The sequence below is a fragment of the Mauremys mutica genome, unplaced genomic scaffold (genome assembly GCF_020497125.1).
Source record: "Mauremys mutica isolate MM-2020 ecotype Southern unplaced genomic scaffold, ASM2049712v1 000298F_np12_obj, whole genome shotgun sequence".
Taxonomy (NCBI): Eukaryota; Metazoa; Chordata; order Testudines; family Geoemydidae; genus Mauremys; species Mauremys mutica.
The window spans coordinates 402,102-424,676 of record NW_025422903.1 but is presented as its reverse complement, the minus strand read 5'-3'; the positions used below and the strand labels follow the sequence as shown (position 1 = coordinate 424,676).

The following is a 22,575-nucleotide window of genomic DNA, read 5'->3' as shown; positions in this document are numbered from 1 at the left end:
TGGGAGCTTCGGTCCATGTGATTTGCAGCCAGCCCAGTGACCGCTACACCTGGTGCTTTGACCGGGCCAGTTTCCCAATGCTGAAAAAGGTGATGAGCCCAGGCAGCTGGGAGGAAGAATTTAACCACAAAAATGTGACTAGAATTGGGAACCACTGAAGGACAATGTACTAGATGCCCTAAAAGCCATAATCTCCCCCTTGACAAAGGCTGAGTGGGGATGTGAAAGGAGTTATTTATAGACACACACATAAAGGAAGAAAGGGGAAGTTGATAGCAATGAATATAAACCAGAACTTATGAATTGTAGAAAACTGATGAGGGAAGCTAAGAGAGAGACAAGGAGCCAACAGAATTAAGGACAAAAAGGAGTATTTCATACATATATATCAGGAACAAAAAGGATCCTGACACTGGTATAGGTCCATTACTAGATGGAAACAGTAGAATTATCAAATTTTAATGCAGAAAGGCAGCCGTGTTCAATAAATATTTCTTTTCTGTGTTTGGGAGGAACACACGATATAGTCATATGGTGACTACAACACTTTCCATTCCACTAATATCTCTAGAGGATGTTCAGCAGAAGCTACCAAAGTTAAGACATTTTAAAAATCAGCAGATCCAGGTAACTTACATCCAAGAGTTTTACAAGAGCTGGCCGAGGATCTCGCTGGTCCATTAACGCTGATTTCCAGTAAGTCTTGGCATGCTGGCAAAGTTCCAGAAGATTGGAAGAAATATTATGCCAATATTTAAAGAGGGTGCATGATGTGGCATCAACCCCGGACAAGATAATGGAGAGGTTGGAACAGGACTCTGGTTAATAAGGAATTAAAGGAGGGTAATGGTATCAAAATTCGCTCCTGTCAAACTTGGTATGTTGATGAGATTACAAGTTGGGTCCACAGAGGTAAGTGCTGACGTAAGACTTCGTGAGGCATTTGAGTTGGTACCGCACGACATCTTCATGAAAACCTCAAAATGAACCCAGCCCACATGAAATAGATCAAAACCTGGCTGACTGATAGGTCTAACCAGGGAATCGTCATCCAGTGGGTCTGTTTCCAGCAGGGTCCCTCAGGGATTGGTGCTTGGCCCAACGCCGTGTAACGTTTTTATCATCAATGACCTGGCAGCAAACAATCCGCGCCGATAAAGCTGCAGACGACACAAGCATTGCAGGAGCGGGAAATGGTGCAGAGGGCAGGTCACTGCTCCGGAGCCGGCTGGCAAAGTGGGTGCAAAGTGATTTAATACGGGAACGAGAGGCCAGGCATGTGTACAGGCTGGGGCGGGGGCGGGCTCTCCCCTGGAAAGCAGCGACTCCTAGGCAGATTTGGGGGTCGCGGTGGAGCTCCCAGTGCAAAGCTGGAAGCGGAAGTGAGACAAACAGCCCGGGAAGGAGGCGTCACCGGCTGGAATGTCTGACCCAGGGGCGTGGGGGAATCTCCCCCATCAACACCGGGTGTTTCTAACAGAGCGGCTCCAGGCTGTTCTCTGACCTGGGTCACACCGGCCCCTCCGGGTTTGGGGCCCATGAACTCGCCACCCCCCAGCGGTGGCGCCGGACAAAGACGCGGCAGCCGAGTTTCTTACCAAGAGTGCGCTTTTATTTTTTAATTTTTTTTTGTCTTTTTCTTCTTTTGGAGGGGGGAGGGATTTCTTTTTTTTTTTTTTTTTTTAAACCTCAGGGTGTCTCCCCCCCCTTGTTTTCCCCTCCCCCTCCACGGGGGCCCAACGGGGTGGGGGCGGGGGCAGAAGGGGGCTGGGGCAAGGGGAAGGATGGAGAAACCAAAGCAGATTGTATCGTCGTCTCGTCTGTCCGGCTCACGGCAACACATTCCAAGCACAACTGAAGAAATGCAAACTAAACCAAAAAAAATATATATATATTTATATATATCATTTGTCTTCTCTCCGGACGCGTGGGGGGCGTGTGTGTGTGTGGTGGGAGGGGGGGCGCCACCTCGGAAAGGGAGGGGGTGGAGATCCGCTGAGCCCCGCCCCCCCCCGCGCCCCTTCCCATCCCCCGAGTCTGCCTCAGCACAAAGAGCCGCGGAGGCGGGTGCCCGGCTCAGGCCAGGCCGAAGCCCTCCGAGCACTCCTGGATGGCCAGTAGCAGCATGTGACGTAGCTTCTCGTAGCTCTCGTAGGCGGGAAGGTCCAGCTGATTGAAACTAGAGCGAGGGGGAGAAACCAGTGAGTGGGGGCGGGAGGCCAACGAACCCCCCCCATTCTAGGATTGGACACTGCCCCCCCCACCCCCCCGGGGCTGAGACAGACCCCACCCCCATTCCCAGGAGATCAGAGTCTACAGCTTATGCCCCTATCCCATGGGGGGGCCCTGCCCCGTGGCCCCGCCCGGCCCCTCACCACGTGTGAGCGGAAGGCAATCTGTCGGTGGAGCGGTCGTCCCGGTGGATCTGGAATTTCTGGATGCCGTTCATGCCCTCCAGGGCGGCGAAGCCCTGCAGGGGGACCTTGGAGGTGCCCGTCACGAACTGCAGGAACTTGGCTCGGTCTGCCTGGTCGAAGGAGCGCAGGGCTCGCCAGAACCACTGGATCTGCCAGGGCAGAGGGAGCGGGTCAGAGTGGGGAGCTGGGGAACAGCCGCGCATAACGCCGCACGGGGCTGGCTCGCCTGGTGCTGAGATGCAGCCAGCTCTGGGGTGGGGCAGCTGGGGAACAGCCGCACATAACGCCGCATGGGGACAGCTTGCCTGGTGCTGAGATGCAGCCAGCTCTGGGGCGGGGCAGCTGGGGAACAGCCGCGCATAACGCCGCACAGGGCTGGCTTGCCTGGTGCTGAGATGCAGCCAGCTCTGGGGTGGGGCAGCTGGGGAACAGCCGCGCATAACGCTGCACGGGGCTGGCTTGCCTGGTGCTGAGATGCAGCCAGCTCTGGGGCGGGGCAGCTGGGGAACAGCCGCGCATAACGCCGCACGGGGCTGGCTTGCCTGGTGCTGAGATGCAGCCAGCTCTGGGGCGGGGCAGCTGGGGAACAGCCGCGCATAACGCCGCACGGGGACGGCTCGCCTGGTGCTGAGATGCAGCCAGCTCTGGGGTGGGGCAGCTGGGGAACAGCCGCACATAACACCGCACGGGGACGGCTTGCCTGGTGCTGAGATGCAGCCAGCTCTGGGGCGGGGCAGCTGGGGAACAGCCGCACATAACAGCGACCGGCCCGGAGCTGCAGCCAGCTCTGGGGCGACCCCTCACCTGGATGGAGTTGGACTGGTACTTGTGGTACTCGGTGTTGGATTTGAGGTCGTCGATGTCGATGGTGGGCAGTCCCGAGATGAGAAGCTCCAGCTCCTGCTCCGTGAAGATGGAGATGAGGCGCTTGGGGATGATCTCGTAGAAACCCTCCAGGAAGGCAGCCAGCTGCTTGCGGATGGCTCCTGGGGGGCGGGGAGCCGAGTCAGTGAGCCCCCTCCTGCTCCAACCCCCAGCCTCCCCTCCCGGAGTTGGGAGACAACCCAGGAGTCCGGGCTCCCAGCCCCCCCTGCTCTAACCACCAGACCCCACTCCCCTCCCAGAGCCGGGGAGAGAACCCAGGAGTCCTGGCTCCCAGCTCCCCCTGCTCTAACCACCAGACCCCACTCCCCTCCCAGAGCCGGGGAGAGAACCCAGGAGTCCGGGCTCCCAGCCCCCCCTGCTCTAACCACCAGACCCCACTTCCCTCCCAGAGCTGGGGAGAGAACCCAGGAGTCCTGGCTCCCAGCTCCCCCTGCTCTAACCACCAGACCCCACTCCCCTCCCAGAGCCGGGGAGAGAACCCAGGAGTCCGGGCTCCCAGCCCCCCCTGCTCTAACCACCAGACCCCACTCCCCTCCCAGAGCCAGGGGGAGAACCCAGGAGTCCTGGCTCCTGCTTAGCTCTTTATTTACAGCACAGTCTCACTGGGCTCCTTGGCGACGTTTGTTTTGTGTAGGTCCTACAGAAACCCGGGCCCCCTGCCCGAGCCACCCCGCAGCCGCCTACCCGTCATCCTCATCTGGCAGACCAGGTGCACGTATTCCTTCTTGTTCTCCTCCGTCACCAGGATATTGGCCCCGTTGGGCTTGAGGTCCCGCACCTCACACACCCCGAACTCCTGCACCTGGCGGGGCGAGGGGGGGCAGCAGGTGAGGGGGGGCTCCATTCCCAGCCAGCCCCCCGCAGCCCCCCAGTGCAGCCCCCCGGTACCTCGGTGCTGAAGGTCAGGTCATAGCCGAGTGTGGACACGTCGTTCTCCAGCAGGTAAACCAGGCCCTGGTAGAAGTGGTAATCCTCGCTCTCCATGTCCGTGTACCTGGGGGGGGGACAATGGGGTCAGCGGGGTCACGGAGCCCCCCCCCGCGCCCGCCCCCCGCGCCCCCCGGCCCCGGCGCACCTGACGGACTTGCCCAGGATGTGCTTGTAGAAGGAGCGGGTGAAGTAACACTCCAGCAGGCGGTTGTCGTACACGGCCTTGGCCACGATGCGCCCCACGAATTTGAAGTAGCTCAGGTGGTTGGGGTTGCAGTGGGACGAGGGGTTGATGGTGTAGGTGACGCGGTCGCCGGGCGAGGTGCGGAACAGGGCGTACATGGGGTTGAACATCTCCCGCGAGATGATCATGTACCACTCCCGGAGCAGCCCGCCCGCGTCCTGCCCCTCCTCGCCCTCGAACACGATGTACCTGGGGGGCAGGGGAGAGTTGGTTAGGGGGCAGGACCCACATAGCCCTGCCCTCACCAGGCACCACACCCCCTGCCCCCCGTCTTCCCCCACACCCACATCCTGCCCCATCTCACCCTTGAACACAACGTACCTAGGAGAGGGTTAGTGGGCGGGCCCCACGTGGCCCCGTCCCCTGCCCCACAACCCTCTCCCCCCCCCCCCAGCTGTGGGGTACCCGGCTGCTGCCCCCCCCCAAGAAGCAGGGCTCACAGTCGATTCTTCATCTCCTCGGGCGACTTGCGGTGCAGCTCGCGGTACGAGTCCTCGAAGACGTGGTCGCGGCGCACGTGGACGGCCATGTCCTCCTTGCGCAGCCCCTCGTCCAGACGCTCCAGCTCCTGGCGGAAGTACCTGGGGGGCGGGGCGGGGGCGGTGTCAGGGCCTGGGGAACCCACCGCCACTGGATCCGGCCCCACTGCCCATCCCCCGGTGCAGGGTGTCAGGGCCTGGGGAACCCACCGCCACTGGACACGGCCCCGCTGCCCAGCCCCCGGTGCAGGGTGTCAGGGCCTGGGGAACCCACCGCCACTGGACACGGCCCCACTGCCCATCCCCCGGTGCAGGGCCTGGGGAACCCACCGCCACTGGACACGGCCCCGCTGCCCATCCCCCGGTGCAGGGCCTGGGGAACCCACCGCCACTGGACACGGCCCCGCTGCCCAGCCCCCGGTGCAGGGCCTGGGGAACCCACCGCCACTGGACACGGCCCCGCTGCCCAGCCCCCGGTGCGGGGTGTCAGGGCCTGGGGAACCCACCGCCACTGGACACGGCCCCGCTGCCCATCCCCCGGTGCGGGGTGTCAGGGCCTGGGGAACCCACCGCCACTGGACACGGCCCCGCTGCCCATCCCCCGGTGCGGGGTGTCAGGGCCTGGGGAACCCACCGCCACAGGACACGGCCCCGCTGCCCATCCCCCGGTGCGGGGCCTGGGGAACCCACCGCCACAGGACACGGCCCCGCTGCCCATCCCCCGGTGCAGGGCCTGGGGAACCCACCGCCACAGGACACGGCCCCGCTGCCCAGCCCCTCACCCCACATTCCCGGCCCGCCCTACTTGCGCTTGACGTCGAAGTCCAGCACGCGGATGTAGTCGACCAGGACGGCGAAGGGCCCGTCGGCCAGGTGGGTGGTGGACTGGCGCAGGATCTGGTTCAGCACCGTGCGGTGGGTCTCTGGGGAGGGGGGGGGTGTGTGGGGTGAGACTCGCTGCTCTCCCCCGCACCACGAGACACCCCCCCAAACCACTCCCCCCTCACCTCCCCCGCTAACCTGACCCCAGGCTGTGCCCTCCCGATGGTACGTGCGGCTGTTCCCAGGCTGACCCACCCCAGAGGTGGCCGCATCTCAGCGCTGAGCGAGCCCTCCCCATGTGGGGCCGTTCCCCATCTGCCTCGCCCCTCACCCTTGGAGCCCTGCGACCCCCCAACCCCCCCTCACCTGCGAAGCGCAGGAACTTCTGGGTGTCGGGCGGCAGGCTGGAGGAGATGTGCATGGAGGAGGGCTCGCGGGAGAAGAAGGGGTCCAGCGAGGAGGGGGTGGCGGGGGTGAGGGGGGCGGGCGACAGGGGCGGGGGCTCGTCCTTGATGTGGGCCAGCTGGCTCTCGCGAGTGTCCCGCACCGGGGGCTTGCTCTCCCGCTCCGTGGCGTGCACCAGGAAGAAGGCTTCCACCGCCGGCTGCAGCACTGCAGGGAGGGAGAGAGGGTGAGATCCGGGGCCCCCCACCCCACGGCCGGCTGCAGCACTGCAGGGAGGGAGGCTGAGATCTGGGGAGACCCAGGGACCCGCACCACACAGCCAGCTGCAGCACTGCAGGGAGGGAGGCTGAGATCTGGGGAGACCCAGGGACCCGCACCCCACAGCCGGCTGCAGCACTGCAGGGAGGAAGGCTGAGATCTGGGGGGGATCCGGGACCCCCCACCCCATGGCTAGCTGGCTGTCTGGCTGCAGCACTGCGGGGTGGGGAGGGGCTGGGAGCCGGGGCCCCCCACCCCACGGCCGGCTGCAGCGCTGCGGGGTGGGGAGGGGGCTGGGAGCCGGGACCCCCACCCCACGGCCGGCTGCAGCGCTGCGGGGTGGGGAGGGGGCTGGGAGCTGGGAGCCGGGACCCTTACCTAGCACAGCGTGCTGGTCGTGGGACTCCTCCAGCTCCTTCAAGCACTCGCCCAGCATGGCCCAGAGCTCGTCCAGGTTCAGCTGCTCGCTAAGGAGGGGCAGATCCGGGGGGCGCTCGTCCTTCTCCCCGGGCTGGGACCCTTCGGAACCTGCAAAGGGGGGGCAGGGTCACCCCGGGGGTCCCTGCAGCTAAGGAGCCCTCCCCACCCCTGGCTGAGCTGCGTATACACAGCCGTTCCCCAGCCAACCCGCCCCAGAGGTGGCTGCATCTCAGCACCAGGTGAACCATCCCAGCGTGGCGTTATGGGCAGCTGTCGCCCGCCCACCTCCCCCCAGAGCTGGCTGCATCCCAGCGTGGCGTTATGGGCAGCCGTCGCCCGCCCACCTCCCCCCAGAGCTGGCTGCATCCCAGCGTGGCGTTATGGGCAGCCGTCGCCCGCCCACCTCCCCCCAGAGCTGGCTGCATCCCAGCGTGGCGTTATGGGCAGCCATCGCCCGCCTGCCACGCCCCAGAGGTGGCTGCATCCCAGCGTGGCGTTATGGGCAGCCGTCGCCCGCCCGCCTCGCCCCAGAGGTGGCTGCATGCCAGCGTGGCGTTATGGGCAGCCGTCACCTGCCCGCCTCGCCCCAGAGCTGGCTGCATCCCAGCGTGGCGTTATGGGCAGCCGTCACCTGCCCGCCTCGCCCCAGAGGTGGCTGCATCCCAGCGTGGCGTTATGGGCAGCCATCGCCCGCCCGCCTCGCCCAGAGCTGGCTGCATCCCAGCGTGGCGTTATGGGCAGCCATCGCCCGCCCGCCTCACCCAGAGGTGGCTGCATCTTAGCTCTGAGCGAGCCATCCTTGTGCAGCGTTATGTGTGGCTGTTCCTGGGCTGCCCCACCCCAGAGGTGGCTGCATCTCAGCGCTGGGTGAGCCGGCCCCAGGCGTGGCTGTGACAGCAGGACACTCACCAACCGACTGGGCATCCTGCGTGACGGGCGAGGGCTGATCGACGTCCATGGGCGACTCGTCCCTCCGAACAGACCCTTCCGACTGGCTCGACTCAGACTGCACGGGACAAAGGGGGGGTCAGGGCGGGGCTGGAGGGGTCTTTGGGGCCGGATGTATGGTGGGCACGGAGGGACTCTCACTCCAGCAGTGGCGGGGGGGGGACAATTTGACAGACAGACAGCGTGCCCCCCCATGCAGCTCACACACACAAGCTGATCTTGCAAGGGATGATGGGTAGGTGCCCCCCCAGCATGGCATGCATGGATCAGCGATGGCACAGCCCCACGGCAGCCGGATGGGGATGGGGGCATGCGGGGGGAACGCTCTCCAGAAGGGTGAAATCGGAGGAGGATGAGGGTGGGTGGGTGCGGATTCCCACCTCCATCAGGGCCTGTGAAGTGGGGGACCCTGAGGCTGGGAGCCATTAGATGTATCCCGATCCCCACTCCCCTCCCAGAGCCAGGAGAGAACCCAGGAGTCCTGGCTCCCAGCCCCCGCTGCTCTAACCCCCAGCCCCCACTGCCCTCCCAGAGCCAGGAGAGAACCCAGGAGTCCTGGCTCCCAGCTCCCGCTGCTCTAACCCCCAGCCCCCCCTCCCCTCCCAGAGCCAGGAGAGAACCCAGGAGTCCTGGCTCCCAGCTCCCGCTGCTCTAACCCCCAGCCTCCACTCCCCTCCCACAGGAGAGAACCCAGGAGTCCTGGCTCCCAGCCCCCCCTGCTCTAACCCCCAGCCCCCACTCCCCTCCCAGAGGCAGGAGAGAACCCAGGAGTCCTGGCTCCCCCAGCAGAGTGTGCGGGGGCCCCTCAATTCCCAGGCAGCGAAGGGGGGGCTGGGGAGAAGGGCTGAGGGGCGGAGGCAGGGGATTGGCTGCTGGTGCCCGGGGTGAGATGACGCACGTGGTATCGTCCCGGGAGCCCGTTAACGCTACTCGCGTCTTCGGGGCTCGGCTCCCCGGCAGGCGAACGTCTCCTCGTTCTCGCGGGGGGGGGGGGGGGGACCCGGGGGGTTTCGAACAGCAGGGGGGGCCCACACAGCCCTAAGTATCCCCAGGAAGCTTCACCCCCTCCCAGGGCCGGGAGCGAACCCAGGCGTCCTGGCTGCCAGCCCCCACCCTGCGGCAGGGGGGAGAGAACCCAGGCGTCCTGGCTGCCAGCCCGAGGCAGGGTGGAGCGGGGGTCCCAGGAAGGGGGGCTGGACCCCACGGATGGAGTGGCCCCCAAGCGCCACAGGCCCCATGCTAACCGTTGCTGCTTGCTGCTGCCGCCGCGCCCGCTGCCCCTCACGTACCATTTGTATAATGGCGTCAGCCTCAGCCTCCAGCTGCCGGACAGCGGCCTGGATGCTGCTAGCTGAGCCCAGACCGGAGCTACCTGCCGGGGGGGAGACGGGTCAGCGCGGGGCCAGGCCCCCCCGGCCCAGAACCGACCCCCCCTCCTGCTTGGCCCCGGTCCCCTGGAACCCCCCTCCCCCGCCCACTCGGCCCCGGTCCCCCTCCGGCCCAGAACCGACCCCCCCCCGCTTGGCCCTGGTCCCCCAGAACCCCCTTCTCCCGCCCACTCGGCCCTGGTCCCCCTCCGGCCCACAACCGACCCCCTCCCCCCGCTTGGCCCTGGTCCCCCAGAACCCCCCTCCCCCGCCCACTCGGCCCCGGTCCCCTGGAACCCCCCTCCCCCGCCCACTCGGCCCCGGTCCCCCTCCGGCCCAGAACCCCCCAGGGCAGGCGTCCCCCTCTGGCCAAATCCCAGAGGCAGGTGCCCCCCCCCGCCCTGCTGCCCCTCAATCCCCGAGACCCCCAGGCCCAGCCCCCCTCCATCCCCGGGCCCAGCCCCAGCCCTACCTAGCCGGCCCGTCTGCTTGGCCTTCTTGTTGGCGCGGCGCGTGTCGTCCCGCAGCTGGATGATGACCTGCAGCACGCGCAGGAAGAACTTCTGGGTGGAGGTCTTGGAGGTCAGCATGGACATGGAGGGCAGCTGCAGCTCCCGCCCGCCCAGGGGCCGCTTCTGGGAGGCCACGATCACCACGTTCTCCGCCGTGTCGAACCTGCCCGGGGAGGGGGGAGTTAGCGGGGGGGGGCGGCCGGCGGGGGGGCAGGGGACAGGCGGGGGGGGGATCACTCACCGGCTCTGCATCTTGCCCTTCAGCTTGGTGGTCTGGGGCTGCTCGTCGGGGAGCCCGTCGGGGGAGAGCAGCTCGCACTGCGCCCGCCGCTGCTGCTCCAGGTTGTACTCGCGCAGCTCCGCCAGCAGGGTGCCTGGGGGGGGAGCGGGGGGTCAGGGCCTCCACGCCTCACTGTTCCAGCCCCCCAGCTATTCCCTGCTGGCCCCGCCCTCTCCCCCCCAGCCCCCCGCCCCGTTACCGATCTGCTTGCAGAGGGTGTAGCCGAGCTGGCGGGCGCCGCTGAGCAGGAGCCGGAGCACCGTGTCCCGGGTGGGCGAGTCGCCCCGCGACAGCTGGAGCAGGACGTTGGCTGCGTCCTCCAGCCCCTCCTCCGAGCAGGAGTGAGACGTCAGCACCTGGGGGGGGACATGGGGTGAGCGGGGGGGAGGGCACCGGGTGCCCCCTGCCCCACCCGGGCACTGCCCAGCACTCACCTCTACCGACAGCTGTAGCTGGTTTTCCGTCAGGCCCGACGCCACCATCTTGGCGTCTGTCCCGCCACCGCCCGCTTCGCCTGCCTTGGCCGGAGATTTGCTGCCCTTGGCAGGAGCTGCGGGAAAACACCGTGGGGTTAGCGGGGCCCGGCCCAGGATCCATGGGCAATGGGGGTGGCAACCTGGGCAGGACCCCAGCTGGGACCCTGTGCCCCTCAACCCCAGAACCCCCTGGGGCAGGGCGGAATCAGGATCCCACCACCCCTCATCCCAGCAGTCTGCGGGGGCAGACACACACCAGGTGCCCCCTCAATCCCAGAAGCCCCCGGGGCAGGGATACACCAGCTGCCACCCCCGCCCCCATCTGGCACCCCCTCAATCCCAGAAGCCCCCGGGGCAGGGATACACCAGCTGCCACCCCCGCCCCCATCTGGCACCCCCTCAATCCCAGAAGCCCCCGGGGCAGGGATACACCAGCTGCCACCCCCGCCCCCATCTGGCACCCCCTCAATCCCAGAAGCCCCCGGGGCAGGGATACACCAGCTGCCACCCCCTGAATCCCAGAAGCCCCCGGGGCAGGGAGGCGGCCCCCCTCACCTGGCAGGGCGGGGGCGGGGGCGGGGGCGGGCGGGGCGGCGGCCCCGGCGGAGGGCGCGGTGGGGGCGGCGGGGGCGGCGCCCGGCCCCTCGGGCGCCTTGTTCTCGGGCAGGGCGATGGAGATGAGCGAGAGCAGGCGCAGCAGCTTCTCGGTCAGCAGGGAGCTGCGCCGGATGACGGGGTGCGAGAGCATGTTCATGAGCTGGCCCAGCGGCGAGGCCTCCAGGCTGTAGGGGGAGCTCTCGCCCTCGGCGCCCGCGCTCACCGGCACCGACTTGACCGAGTTCTTGCCCTTGCGGCTCACGTTCATGTTGTCCAGTTTGACCAGCAAGTCCCAGAAGTCGGTGGAGATGCCGCTGGCCTGGCCCGGGCTGCCCGACTGCCTGGCTCCCCGCTCCCCCTCGCAGGGCGCCTCCTTGGGCCGCTGCTGCGTGAAGTGGCTGGGGAACACCTGGGGAGAGGGCAGAGTCTCAGCCTGGGGCCGGCCGGCCTGGCGCCGAGATGCAGCTGCCTCTGGGGTGGGGGCGGCTGGGAAACAGCCGCACATAACGCCACGGGGGACTGGCTGGCGGGAGAGAGCGCCCCCTGCCCAGCCCCTCCCCCTGCACCCCTTCCCCCTCCCAATGCCCAGCCTCTCACCCTGCAACCCCCCCAGGGGAGAGCGCCCCCTGCCCAGCCTCTCACCCTGCACCCCCCCAGGGGAGAGCGCCCCCTCCCCCTCCCAATGCCCAGCCCCTCCCCCTGCACCCCCCCAGGGGAGAGCGCCCCCTCCCCCTCCCAATGCCCAGCCCCTCCCCCTGCACCCCCCCAGGGGAGAGCGCCCCCTGCCCAGCCTCTCACCCTGCACCCCCCCAGGGGAGAGCGCCCCCTGCCCAGCCTCTCCCCCTGCACCCCCCCAGGGGAGAGCGCCCCCTGCCCAGCCCCTCCCCCTGCACCCCCCCAGGGGAGAGCGCCCCCTGCCCAGCCTCTCACCCTGCACCCCCCCCGGGGAGAGCGCCCCCCTGCCCAGCCTCTCACCCTGCACCCTCCCAACACCCAGTCCTGCCTTCCAAGGGAAGGTGTCCCCTGCCCAGCCCCCACCCCCAGTGCCCAGCCCTGCTGGGGGAGAGGGCCCTCCGCCCAGCCCCTCACCCTGCATCCTCCCCACCCCCAGCCCTGCCTGCCGAGAGACAGTGTCCCCTGCCTGGGGAGACCCCCGCCCTGCCCCGGCCCCTCACCTTGGCCAGCTGGATGAGGGTGTCCAGCACGTGGCGACACACCACGGGGGCAGCCTGCGGGTGGATGTGGACGGCGGCGCCGGCGGCGGTGCCGGCCGCGTGCTTCTCCGTGTGCTTGCGCCCGCCGGCCCGCTGGATCTGGAAGATGTTGGTGCGGCAGCCCAGGGCGGCGTCCATGGAGACGGAGAGCCAGGAGAGCTGGCCCGAGCTGCGGGCCTCCATCTTGTGCAGCAGCTCCAGCGGGCGGCCCTCGGGGGCCCCGGCCTTGGCGGCCCGCTTGCCCCGCTCGTCCGGCGGCCCCTTGGGCGTCTCCAGGCAGGGCTCGCTCTCGCTGCTGCGCTGCAGGATGGACAGCAGGCTGCGGATCACCCAGCCCCGCGTCTGGCCGTGGTAGCAGAGGTTGCGCAGCACCCGGTGCAGCCGGCTGGTGTTCAGCTTGGGCTCGTCCACGAAGAGCAGCACCAGCAGGCAGGAGAGCGCCTCGTGGTCCAGCAGGAGCCGGCCCCGCAGCCGCAGGAGGCTGTCCACCGCGCTGCCCGACGGCCTGCGGGAGGAGGCGGCTCAGACAGCGGGGAGAGGAACCGGGCGGCTGCGAGGGCCGCACTGGAGCCGCCAGCCCCCACGTCCCTCCCGGAAGGGAACCCAGCTCGCGCTGCCCCCACCCCGCTATAACCACCAGCCCCCGGAGCCCGGCATGGAACCCAGGAGTCCAGCTCGCGCTGCCCCCACCCCGCTATAACCACCAGCCCCCGGAATGGAACCCAGGAGTCCAGCTCGCGCTGCCCCCACCCCACTATAACCACCAGCCCCCGGAGCCCGGCATGGAACCCAGGAGTCCAGCTCGCGCTGCCCCCACCCCGCTATAACCACCACCCTCCCAGAGCTGGGCATGGAACCCAGGTGTCCGGGCTGCTCCCACCCCCAGCACTGGAGCCGCCAGCCCCCACATCCCTCCCGGAATGGAAGCCAGGAGTCCAGCTCGCGCTGCCCCCACCCCGCTATAACCACCAGCCCCCGGAGCCCGGCATGGAACCCAGGAGTCCGGGGGCCAGCTCACGCTGCCCCCACCCCGCTATAACCACCAGCCCCCGGAGCCCGGCATGGAACCCAGGAGTCCGGGCGGCCTCCACCCCGCTATAACCACCAGCCCCCAAGTCCCTCCCAGAGCTGGGCATGGAACCCAGGAGGTTCCACCCACCCCCTCCGCGTGCTGGAGCCGCCAGCCCCCACGTCCCTCCCGGAGCCCGGCATGGATCCCACGTGTCCTGCGTCTCCACAGGAGAGGAGACTTGAGCCTTGTAGCTAAGAGGTCCCCCCCCCGCCCCCCCCCGGGGCAGGTACCTGCTGTGGCTGCTGCTACCGCCCATGTGGAAGGTGCCCCCCCTCTGCACGGCCAGGCGCGTGTACTGGACCCCGCGGTTCCCGCTCAGCCGGCTGGTGAAGGCTGCAGGGAGACGAGAGGAGACAGGAGTTGGGGGGCTGCAGGTTGAGGTGCTGGAGCGGGGGTAGGGGTGGGTAGGGGGTGTGTGGGGGGGCCGGGGGGGCCGTACCCGGGCTGCGCAGGATGGCCGACAGGGCCGAGGTGCTGGAGCGGGGGTAGGGGTGGGTGGGGGGGTGCCCGAGGGGTGAGTGGGGTGCCCGGGGGGGCCGTACCCGGGCTGCGCAGGATGGCCGACAGGGCCGAGGTGCCGGAGAGGGGGGAGGGGTGGGTGGGGGGGTGCCCGAGGGGTGTGTGGGGTGCCCGGGGGGGCCGTACCCGGGCTGCGCAGGATGGCCGACAGGGCCGAGGTGCCGGAGCGGGGGTAGGGGTGGGTGGGGGGGTGCCCGAGGGGTGTGGGGGGGGGCCGGGGGGGCCGTACCCGGGCTGCGCAGGATGGCCGACAGGGCCGAGGTGCCGGAGCGGGGGTAGGGGTGTGTGGGGGGGGGGGCCGTACCCGGGCTGCGCAGGATGGCCGACAGGGCCGAGGTGCTGGAGCGGGGGTAGGGGTGGGTGGGGGGGTGCCCGAGGGGTGTGTGGGGTGCCCGGGGGGGCCGTACCCGGGCTGCGCAGGATGGCCGACAGGGCCGAGGTGCTGGAGCGGGGGTAGGGGTGGGTGGGGGGGTGCCCGAGGGGTGTGTGGGGTGCCCGGGGGGGCCGTACCCGGGCTGCGCAGGATGGCCGACAGGGCCGAGGTGCCGGAGCGGGGGTAGGGGTGTGGGGGGGTGCCCGGGGGCCGTACCCGGGCTGCGCAGGATGGCCGACAGGGCCGAGGTGCTGGAGTGCCCGAAGAGCCGCTCGTGCATGAGCTGGCGCTGCCGGGCCTCCTGCTCGCGGCGCAGGGCCTGGGCCTCGGCGGCGATGTCGGGCGGCATGACGGCCAGCACGCTGTCCTCCATGTCCTCCAGCACCGAGCGCCGCAGGTCCGAGGGCAGCGTCTGGATAAAGGTCACTGGGTCCATGGGCGTGTCCGAGCTGATGCCCTGCGCCAGCTCCCGCCGCTGCTGCTCCACCCGCTGCTGCGCCAGCACCTGGGGGGACAGGTCACTGCCGGGGGGACCCTGTCTGCCGGGCCGTAGCCCCGCCCATGGCCAGAGACCCCGCCCACAGAGCCATAGCCCCGCCCATACCCAGAGACCCCGCCCACAGAGCCATAGCCCCGCCCGCAGAACCATAGCCCCGCCCATGGCCAGAGACCCCGCCCACAGAGCCATAGCCCCCACCCACAGACCATGACCAGAGCCATAGCCCCACCCATGGCCAGAGACCCCGCCCACAGAGCCATAGCCCCGCCCATGGCCAGAGACCCCGCCCACAGAGCCATAGCCCCGCCCATGGCCAGAGACCCCGCCCACAGAGCCATAGCCCCGCCCAGCCCCAGAGACCCCGCCCACAGAGCCATAGCCCCGCCCGCAGAACCATAGCCCCACCCATGGCCAGAGACCCCGCCCACAGAGCCATAGCCCCCACCCACAGACCATGACCAGAGCCATAGCCCCACCCATGGCCAGAGACCCCGCCCACAGAGCCATAGCCCCGCCCATGGCCAGAGACCCCGCCCACAGAGCCATAGCCCCGCCCATGGCCAGAGACCCTGCCCACAGGGCTGTAGCTCCACCCCATGCAGAGGCCCCACCCACCCTGACACCTAGCTCCACCCTCAGCTCTGCCCCTAGCCCCGGCCCCAGCCCACTGACCCGCCCGAGACAGAGCTCCTCCCCATCCCACCTAGCCCCGCCCCTCAAACATAGCTCCTCCCCCTCAGGAGCAGCACTTACCTCCTCCTGGATGGCGGGGGGCAGGGCAGCCAGGAACTCGGGGCTGACCTCTGTCACCCCAGGGTTGCTCACCACAGGCGGGGTGGGGATGGCAGCAGTGGGGGGAGGCCGGGCTGGCGGCCGGATGCCCAGCTGGTTCTGCAGCACCTCGCGCCGGATGTCGTCTGGCAGGGCCGCCAGGAAGGAGGGGTCCACGCCCTCAGGGAGGTTTATCCCTGAAAAGAGATGGGGGTGTCAGCAAAAGATGCAGCCACCTCTGGGGCGGGGCAGGGCAGCTGGGGAACAGCCGCACATAACGCTGCACAGGGAAGGCTCGGCACACCCTGAGATGCAGCCACCTCTGGGGCGGGGCAGCTGGGGAACAGCCGCACATAACGGTGCACAGGGAAGGCTCGGCACACCCTGAGATGCAGCCACCTCTGGGGCAGGGCAGCTGGGGAACAGCCGCACATAACGCTGCACAGGGAAGGCTCGGCACACCCTGAGATGCAGCCACCTCTGGGGCAGGCCTGCACCGTGGGGCTGCAGCAGGAGAACGGGGACGAGGACACCAGGATTCTTCCCGACTCCATCGTTCGAATGCCCAGAAGGGATCAAGTGCCTGGCCCTGGCTGCCAGGGGAGAGCGCCCCCTGCCGAGGCCCCCGCCCACCCTCGGCAGCACAGCGCCCCCTCCAGCCATGCTAGAGCATCCCAGCTACCCAACCCCGCTGCAAAGAGGCTGGTCAGTCGCCCCCGGTACCTGCTAGCGGGTCCTCCTCTTCACTGCTGGTGGAGGGCAGCGGCTCCTCCAGGATGCCCCGGGAGTCGGCTCCCGAGATGGCCACGGCCGAGTCCCTGGTAGAGGAGCTCTCGGAGGACGAAGCAGGGGGTGAGCTGGGGGGATGGGAAACGGGGTGAGTGGGGGCCAGATCCCAGCCCCCTCCTCAGCGAGTCCCGCCCCAAGCCAGATCCCCACCCGCTGCCCCACCCCCTGCCCCATACCTGTCCTCCCCTTGCTGGCTGGCATCGGCCAGGCTGTCGCCGCTGGCCTGGCCCTCGGGGCGCTGCTGGGCTGGCTCGGCCCCAGGGGCACCATGGGCGGGAGGCTGCTCCGCCCCGCCAGGCATGGCGCCCTCCCCGACGCCCTCCTCCAGGCTGCAGGTGTCCATGGGCGAGCCCTCCAGCTGGCTGCTAACGGCCGTCAGGGCATCCGAGTCCTCTGCCCTCTCTGGGGACAGCGAGGCTGGGGGAGAAACGGGGGTGGGGAGGTCAGGGGGATCCCGGAGGGGAAACTGAGGCAGAGAGGGGACGGATGCCTTCCCAGGGTCAGCCAGTGACCCAGCCGGGACAGAACCAGGAGTCCTGGCTCCCAGCCCCCACGCCCTGCTGCAACCCCTAGATCCCCCTCCCCTCCCAGAGCCTAGGAGAGAACCCAGGCGTCCTGGCTCCCAGCCCCCGCAATCCCCCCCACTTACTGATGGTGGGGGCAGGTGACAGCTCCATCTGGGTGGCCTCCGCGTCGGCACTGGGCCTACCCGGCCCCGAGTCCTCCTGCTCGGCCGGTACCAGCAGCTGCCGCGGGGCCTCGGTGCTGGGCTGCCCGGCGAGCTCCGGGGGCAGCTCCCCACCCGCCGCTGCCGGCTGTGGGGTCTCCAGGGTGACCAGCGTCTGCTTGGGGCCGGCGGAGGGGCCCTCGGCAGCGGGCGGGGCGGCGGGGAAACCGTCGGTCCGGCCAGCTGCATCTGGGGTGGGTGAGACGGGGCTTAGATGGGACACCCCACACCCAGGCCATGCCGGCCCCTGCTCCCGCCGCCGCAGCTGGGAGAGAACCCAGGAGTCCTGGCTTCCGGCCCACCAGGCTCCTCCTGCCGGCGAGGGCCCGGCGCCGGGGAAAGTAGTAAGTTGTATCGTTATCTCTGATTGGGGCACGAATCCCGACCCCACAACAATACAACGTACTACCTCATCCCGGCGGGGGCTGGGTCCACCCCGGGGGGGCCTCCTGACGCCCCCCCCATCTGACACCCACCCGGGGGCCTCCCGCCACCCCCCATCTGACACCCACCCGCTGCGGGGGCTGGGTCCACCCCGGGGGCCTCCCGCCAACCCCCATCTGACACCCACCCGCTGCCGGGGCTGGGTCCACCGCGGGGGCCTCCCGCCACCCCCCATCTGACACCCACCCGCTGCGGGGGCTGGGTCCACCCCGAGGGGCCTCCTGACGCCCCCCCATCTGACACCCACCCGCTGCCGGGGCTGGATCCACCCCGGGGGCCTCCCCCCCCCCATCTGACACCCACCCACTGCGGGGGCTGGGTCCACCGCGGGGCCTCCCGCCAACCCCCATCTGACACCCACCCGCTGCGGGGGGCTGGGTCCACCCCGGGGGACCTCCTGACGCCCCCCCCATCTGACACCCACCCGCTGCGGGGGCTGGATCCACCCCGGGGGCCTCCCGCCGCCCCCCATCTGACACCCACCCGCTGCGGGGGCTGGATCCACCCCGGGGGCCTCCCGCCACCCCCCATCTGACACCCACCCGCTGCGGGGGCTGGATCCACCCCGGGGGCCTCCCGCCACCCCCCATCTCACACCCACCCGTTGCGGGGGCTGGATCCACCCGGGGGGCCTCCCCCCACCACCCATCTCACACCCACCCGCTGCGGGGGCTGGATACACCCCGGGGGCCTCCCGCCACCCCCCATCTGACACCCACCCGCTGCGGGGGCTGGGTCCACCCCGGGGCCCTGCCGACGCTCCCCATCTGACACCCACCCACTGCGGGGGCTGGATCCACCCCGGGGGCCTGCCGCCGCCCCCCATCTGACACCCACCCGCTGCGGGGCTGGATCCACCCCGGGGGCCTCCCGCCGCCCCCCATCTGACACCCACCCGCTGCGGGGGCTGGATCCACCCCGGGGGCCTCCCGCCGCCCCCCATCTGACACCCACCCACTGCGGGGGCTGGATCCACCCCAGGAGCCCTCCTGTCGCCCCACATCTCTCACACGCAGCTTGGCAGGATGCACAGACAGTTTGTTTCATAGTCCTACAGAGACCCACGATTGGGGGAAAGGGCAGGACCCCCTGTGCTCCCACCATCAGCCCCCACTCCCCTCCAAGAGCCATGAGAGATCCCAGGCATCCTGGGCCCCCAATGCTCTATCCATTACACCCCATTCCCCCGCCTGCTCCCAGAGCCATGAGAGAACCCAGGCATCCTGGCGTCCAGCCCCCCACTCCCCTCCCAGAGCCGGTAGAGAACCCAGGCATCCTGGCGCCCAGCCCCCTCCACTCTAGCCACCAGCTCCCCACTCCCCTCCCAGAGCCGGGAGAGAACCCAGGCGTCCTGGCGTCCAGCCCCCTCTGCTCTAACCACTAGACCCCACTCCCCTCCCAGAGCCAGGGAGAGAACCCAGGCGTCCTGGCGTCCAGCCCCCTCCACTCTAGCCACCAGCTCCCCACTCCCCTCCCAGAGCCAGGGAGAGAACCCAGGCATCCTGGCGCCCAGCCCCCTCTGCTCTAGCCACCAGCCCCCACTCCCCTCCCAGAGCCGGGGGGGAACCCAGGCGAGCTGGGCCGACGGCGGTTCCTGGCTCCTGCTGGCAGTGCTGAGGGTGACCCCGCGGGAAAGACAGTAGACTGTATAGTTATCTCCGAGACCGGGTGTGACCCTAAAACTATACAATCTACTACCTCATCCCCCAGGGCCTCGGGGCGCTGCTGGGCCCGGCCTGGGACCGAGGGGCAAGTGGGGGTGACGGGCGGGGCAGTTACCTGAGAGACTCTGCTCGGTGGCGGTGTTAGGTGTGGGCACCGCCCCCTGGAAAGCAAGAGAGGGAGTTAGAGGGGCATGCGGCCTGGACCCCCTGGGGGGGCCGCTCGCTATGGGGGGCAGGGAATGGGGCATGCGGCCTGGACCCCCTGGGGGGGCCGCTCGCTATGGGGGGCAGGGAATGGGGGATGTGGGAGGGGGCACTGGCTAAGATCCAGCCCAGGGTGGTGACTGGCTGGCTCAGGGGGGCAGGGAATGGGGCCCGGGCCTGTCCCCTCCAGGGGGCGCTGGCTCCCACCCACCCCAGGGGTGGGGACTGGCTGGCTCAGGGGGGCAGGGAATGGGGCCCGGGCCTGTCCCCTCTAGGGGGCGCCAGCTCCCACCCCGCCGCAGGTTAGCTCTGCTCTCCAGCCATCGCCATGGATGCAATGAGTCTGTGGGGTCTGAGCCCTGGGCCCCACCAGCCATGGGGGAAGGGCAGGGCTGGGGAGGGGTGTGGCTAGTTCTGCACCGGCCCTTTAAGCCTTCAAGGGCCAGGTGAGCTCAGTGGCAGCTCCCCACCTGGGCGCTCTGCTCCTTCCCGTCCTTCTCCTCCTTGGCTTTGTCCGTGGCTTTGGCCTCCTCCTCGGCCAGCTGCTTGCGGCGCTTCTCCCGGCGCTCCTCCAGCTCCTCGTCCCGCAGCGCCTCCAGGTGGTTAACGATGGGAACCTTCACCACTGCGGGGGGGCAGAGCCGGGGTCAGGGGGCTGGGCCGGCGAGGGGGCCGGGTGGGGGGGTGAGGGGGGGCGTGAGGCTCACCTGACACGCAGTCGTGCATGCTCTCCGCGTCCAGCACCTTGCACTCCTCGGTCCAGCGCGTCAGGGCGGTGGGGATGCTGGAGAGGGTCCCTGCGGAGGGAAGAGGGAGGGTAAGGAGGCTGGCTCGGAGCCGGAGACCCCCAAGGGCCAGGCCCCCGGCCCCCCCGGCACTCGCCTGCCTGGCTGGTGGCCGTACTCTGGTCGTGGAAGAAGTCGTCCAGCAGCTCGTCGTCGGAGCGGGCGATGATGTGGACGTCGTCGTTCCCCACCAGGAGGCGGGCGCGGCCCCGGCTCTGCAGCGGGAGGCTGCTGCTCAGCTGGAGGATGTCGGCTGCGGCCGAGGGACCCAGCAACCTGAGGGGAGGGGGTGCCGTTAGGGTACTTCCCTGGCGCCGAAATGCGGCCACCTCTGGGGCGGAGCAGGTGGGGAACAGCCGCACACAACAGCACACAGGGAGGGCGGCTGGGTCCCCAGCCGGGCGGGAGCGAGCGCGTCTCACCTCTGCAGGATGAGGGGGGGGTTGGGCTGCCGCGTGCCGGGGTAGTGCACGTGGATGGTGTGGCCGGTGTTGGCCGTCAGCTGGCGCAGCGTCCGCTGGCTCCGCCCGATGCCCTGGGCCAGGCGGGTGGTGGAGGAGCCGCTGCCGAGGGTCAGGGAGCCGTGGTCCGCGTGCCGCACCATGAGCGGGTGGGTGGCCGGGATGTTTCCTGGGGAGGGGGGGATATCCGCTGCGGGGGGGGAGGAGAGAGGTTAGCCACAGAGAGCCCCTGGAGAGCAGCCCACGCCGCCCACTGGGGGTGCCAGGGAACCGTGGGGCTCAGGGGCTGGCAGGGATCGGCCCCACGCTCCAGGGCTGAGAACTTGGGGGCCCGGCCCCACCCAGCCCTGACCGCTGGGACTGAAAGCCTGGGGACCCCCCCGCCCCGCCCCACTCCCCTCCCCTTACTGGCGCTGGAGAACATGTTGTCGAACTCGATGATGAGGTCGTCCTCGCGGTCGAAGCGCTCGAAGCGCACCAGGGGCGAGGCGTTCATGTCGGGGTAATCCTCGTCCAGCTCCATCTCCGAGCCGTCGTCGTCCTCCTCCTCCTCCTCCCCCTCCTCGCCCTCCTCGTCGTCCTGCCGGCGCAGAGCCTGCTTACAGCCTGCCCCCAGCACCCCCCTGCCCCCCGCAGCCGGGAGAGGACCCCGGAGTCCAGCCCAGCCCCCTCCCCCAGCCGGGAGAGGACCCCGGAGTCCTGGAGCCCAGCCCAGCCCCCTCCCCCAGCCGGGAGAGGACCCCGGAGTCCTGGAGCCCAGCCCAGCCCCTGCTGCCCTCCCCCTCAGAGCCGGGAGAGAACCCAGGCATCCTGGCTCCCAGCCCCCTGCTCTACCCACTAGCCCCCACTCTCCTCCCAGAGCCAAGGAGAGAACCCAGGAGTCCTGGCTCCCAGCCCCCCCCCCGCTCTAACCACTAGACCCCACTCCCCTCCCAGAGCCAGGGGTGATGCCAGCTGCTGGCCCCCACCTCACCTGATCATCTTCATCTTCCTCCTCTTCCTCCTCCTCCTCGTCCTGACTGTCATCCTCGTCCTCGTTACTGCCGCTGCTGTCTTCCTCCTGCGTGTGCTCCTCCTCGTCTTCGGGGTCCAGGATGTTCATCGAGTCTGGGGACGGTACGGGGGGGCCACAGGTCAGCCCTGCCCTTCACCAGCCCCCACTCCCCTCCCAGAGCCGGGCTAGAACCCAGGAGTCCTGGCTCCCAGCCCCTCCGGCTCTAACCATCAGCCCCCACTCCCCTCCCAGAGCTGGGGAGAGAACCCAGGAGTCCAGGCTCCCAGCCCCCCCCCGCTCTAACCACTAGACCCCACTCCCGTCCCAGAGCTGGGGAGAGAACCCAGGAGTCCGGGCTCCCTGCCCCACCGGCTCTAACCACCAGCCCTCACTCCCCTCCCAGAGCTGGGGAGAGAACCCAGGAGTCCGGGGTCCCAGCCCCCGCCCCCATCCCAGAGCCGGGAGAGAACCCAGGCGTCCGGGTCCTCTCTGCACACACATCCAATGTCTTTCTGGCCGCAGGGCTCAGCTGCAGGTGTCCCCGGCAGCACCCCACACTGGCCACCGGGGGCAGTGTCGCAGGTTAACCCTTACCTTCCCGGTTGGCCTGCAGCGTGGAGCCCTGGCTCAGGTTGGAGGGGGCCTCGTCCATCAGCACGTCCTCCGGGGCGTCGTCCTCCCCACTGCGGCTCACTGTGGGGGAGGGACGGGGTGAGGGGGGCCCCGCACGCAGCCACACACACGGGCCTGGCTCCGGGGCCACAGGGGTGAGGCAGGGAAGGGGGGTGAATGCGGGTGAGTTCGCCCCCCAGGCTCCTGACCAAGATCCCCCTCAACATGGGCCCTCTGTCCCCCCCCCACACCAGACCAGGGGTCCTGCCCCCACTCCCCTCCCAGATCTAGGGAGGGAACCCAGGAGTCCTGGCTCCCCTGCTCTAACCACCAGCCCCCACTCCCCTCCCAGAGGCAGGGAAAGAACCCAGGAGTCCTGGCTCCCAGAGCAGCGTGTATCCTGCCAG

At 69.1% G+C, this 22,575-nt stretch overlaps 1 protein-coding gene across 4 annotated transcripts in view; it reads right to left on the bottom strand.

Moving 5' to 3' along the window:
- Positions 1 to 1,650: 1,650 nt before the first annotated feature.
- Positions 1,651 to 22,575, bottom strand: part of HUWE1 (HECT, UBA and WWE domain containing E3 ubiquitin protein ligase 1) — a 66,268-nt gene continuing 45,343 nt past the window's right edge. For 3 of the 4 annotated variants that reach the window (XM_045000334.1, XM_045000333.1, XM_045000336.1), the window contains 32 exons: positions 22,151 to 22,249; positions 21,536 to 21,669; positions 20,971 to 21,142; positions 20,524 to 20,752; positions 20,199 to 20,377; positions 20,024 to 20,113; positions 19,787 to 19,941; positions 19,228 to 19,273; positions 16,927 to 17,193; positions 16,454 to 16,694; positions 16,212 to 16,345; positions 15,471 to 15,685; positions 14,435 to 14,723; positions 13,557 to 13,659; positions 12,216 to 12,759; positions 10,999 to 11,449; positions 10,402 to 10,517; positions 10,167 to 10,323; positions 9,929 to 10,061; positions 9,648 to 9,850; positions 9,053 to 9,180; positions 7,770 to 7,866; positions 6,819 to 6,968; positions 6,144 to 6,389; positions 5,761 to 5,878; positions 4,917 to 5,057; positions 4,378 to 4,665; positions 4,191 to 4,296; positions 3,987 to 4,104; positions 3,222 to 3,403; positions 2,376 to 2,566; positions 1,651 to 2,179 (listed from right to left, as the gene is read on the bottom strand). In XM_045000334.1, the coding sequence (XP_044856269.1) occupies positions 2,077 to 2,179; positions 2,376 to 2,566; positions 3,222 to 3,403; positions 3,987 to 4,104; positions 4,191 to 4,296; positions 4,378 to 4,665; positions 4,917 to 5,057; positions 5,761 to 5,878; positions 6,144 to 6,389; positions 6,819 to 6,968; positions 7,770 to 7,866; positions 9,053 to 9,180; positions 9,648 to 9,850; positions 9,929 to 10,061; positions 10,167 to 10,323; positions 10,402 to 10,517; positions 10,999 to 11,449; positions 12,216 to 12,759; positions 13,557 to 13,659; positions 14,435 to 14,723; positions 15,471 to 15,685; positions 16,212 to 16,345; positions 16,454 to 16,694; positions 16,927 to 17,193; positions 19,228 to 19,273; positions 19,787 to 19,941; positions 20,024 to 20,113; positions 20,199 to 20,377; positions 20,524 to 20,752; positions 20,971 to 21,142; positions 21,536 to 21,669; positions 22,151 to 22,249 (5,825 nt within the window). In that variant the 3' untranslated portion in view covers positions 1,651 to 2,076. The remainder of the gene's footprint in view (positions 2,180 to 2,375; positions 2,567 to 3,221; positions 3,404 to 3,986; positions 4,105 to 4,190; positions 4,297 to 4,377; positions 4,666 to 4,916; positions 5,058 to 5,760; positions 5,879 to 6,143; positions 6,390 to 6,818; positions 6,969 to 7,769; positions 7,867 to 9,052; positions 9,181 to 9,647; positions 9,851 to 9,928; positions 10,062 to 10,166; positions 10,324 to 10,401; positions 10,518 to 10,998; positions 11,450 to 12,215; positions 12,760 to 13,556; positions 13,660 to 14,434; positions 14,724 to 15,470; positions 15,686 to 16,211; positions 16,346 to 16,453; positions 16,695 to 16,926; positions 17,194 to 19,227; positions 19,274 to 19,786; positions 19,942 to 20,023; positions 20,114 to 20,198; positions 20,378 to 20,523; positions 20,753 to 20,970; positions 21,143 to 21,535; positions 21,670 to 22,150; positions 22,250 to 22,575) is intronic. The other variant, XM_045000335.1, reaches the window with a different exon arrangement.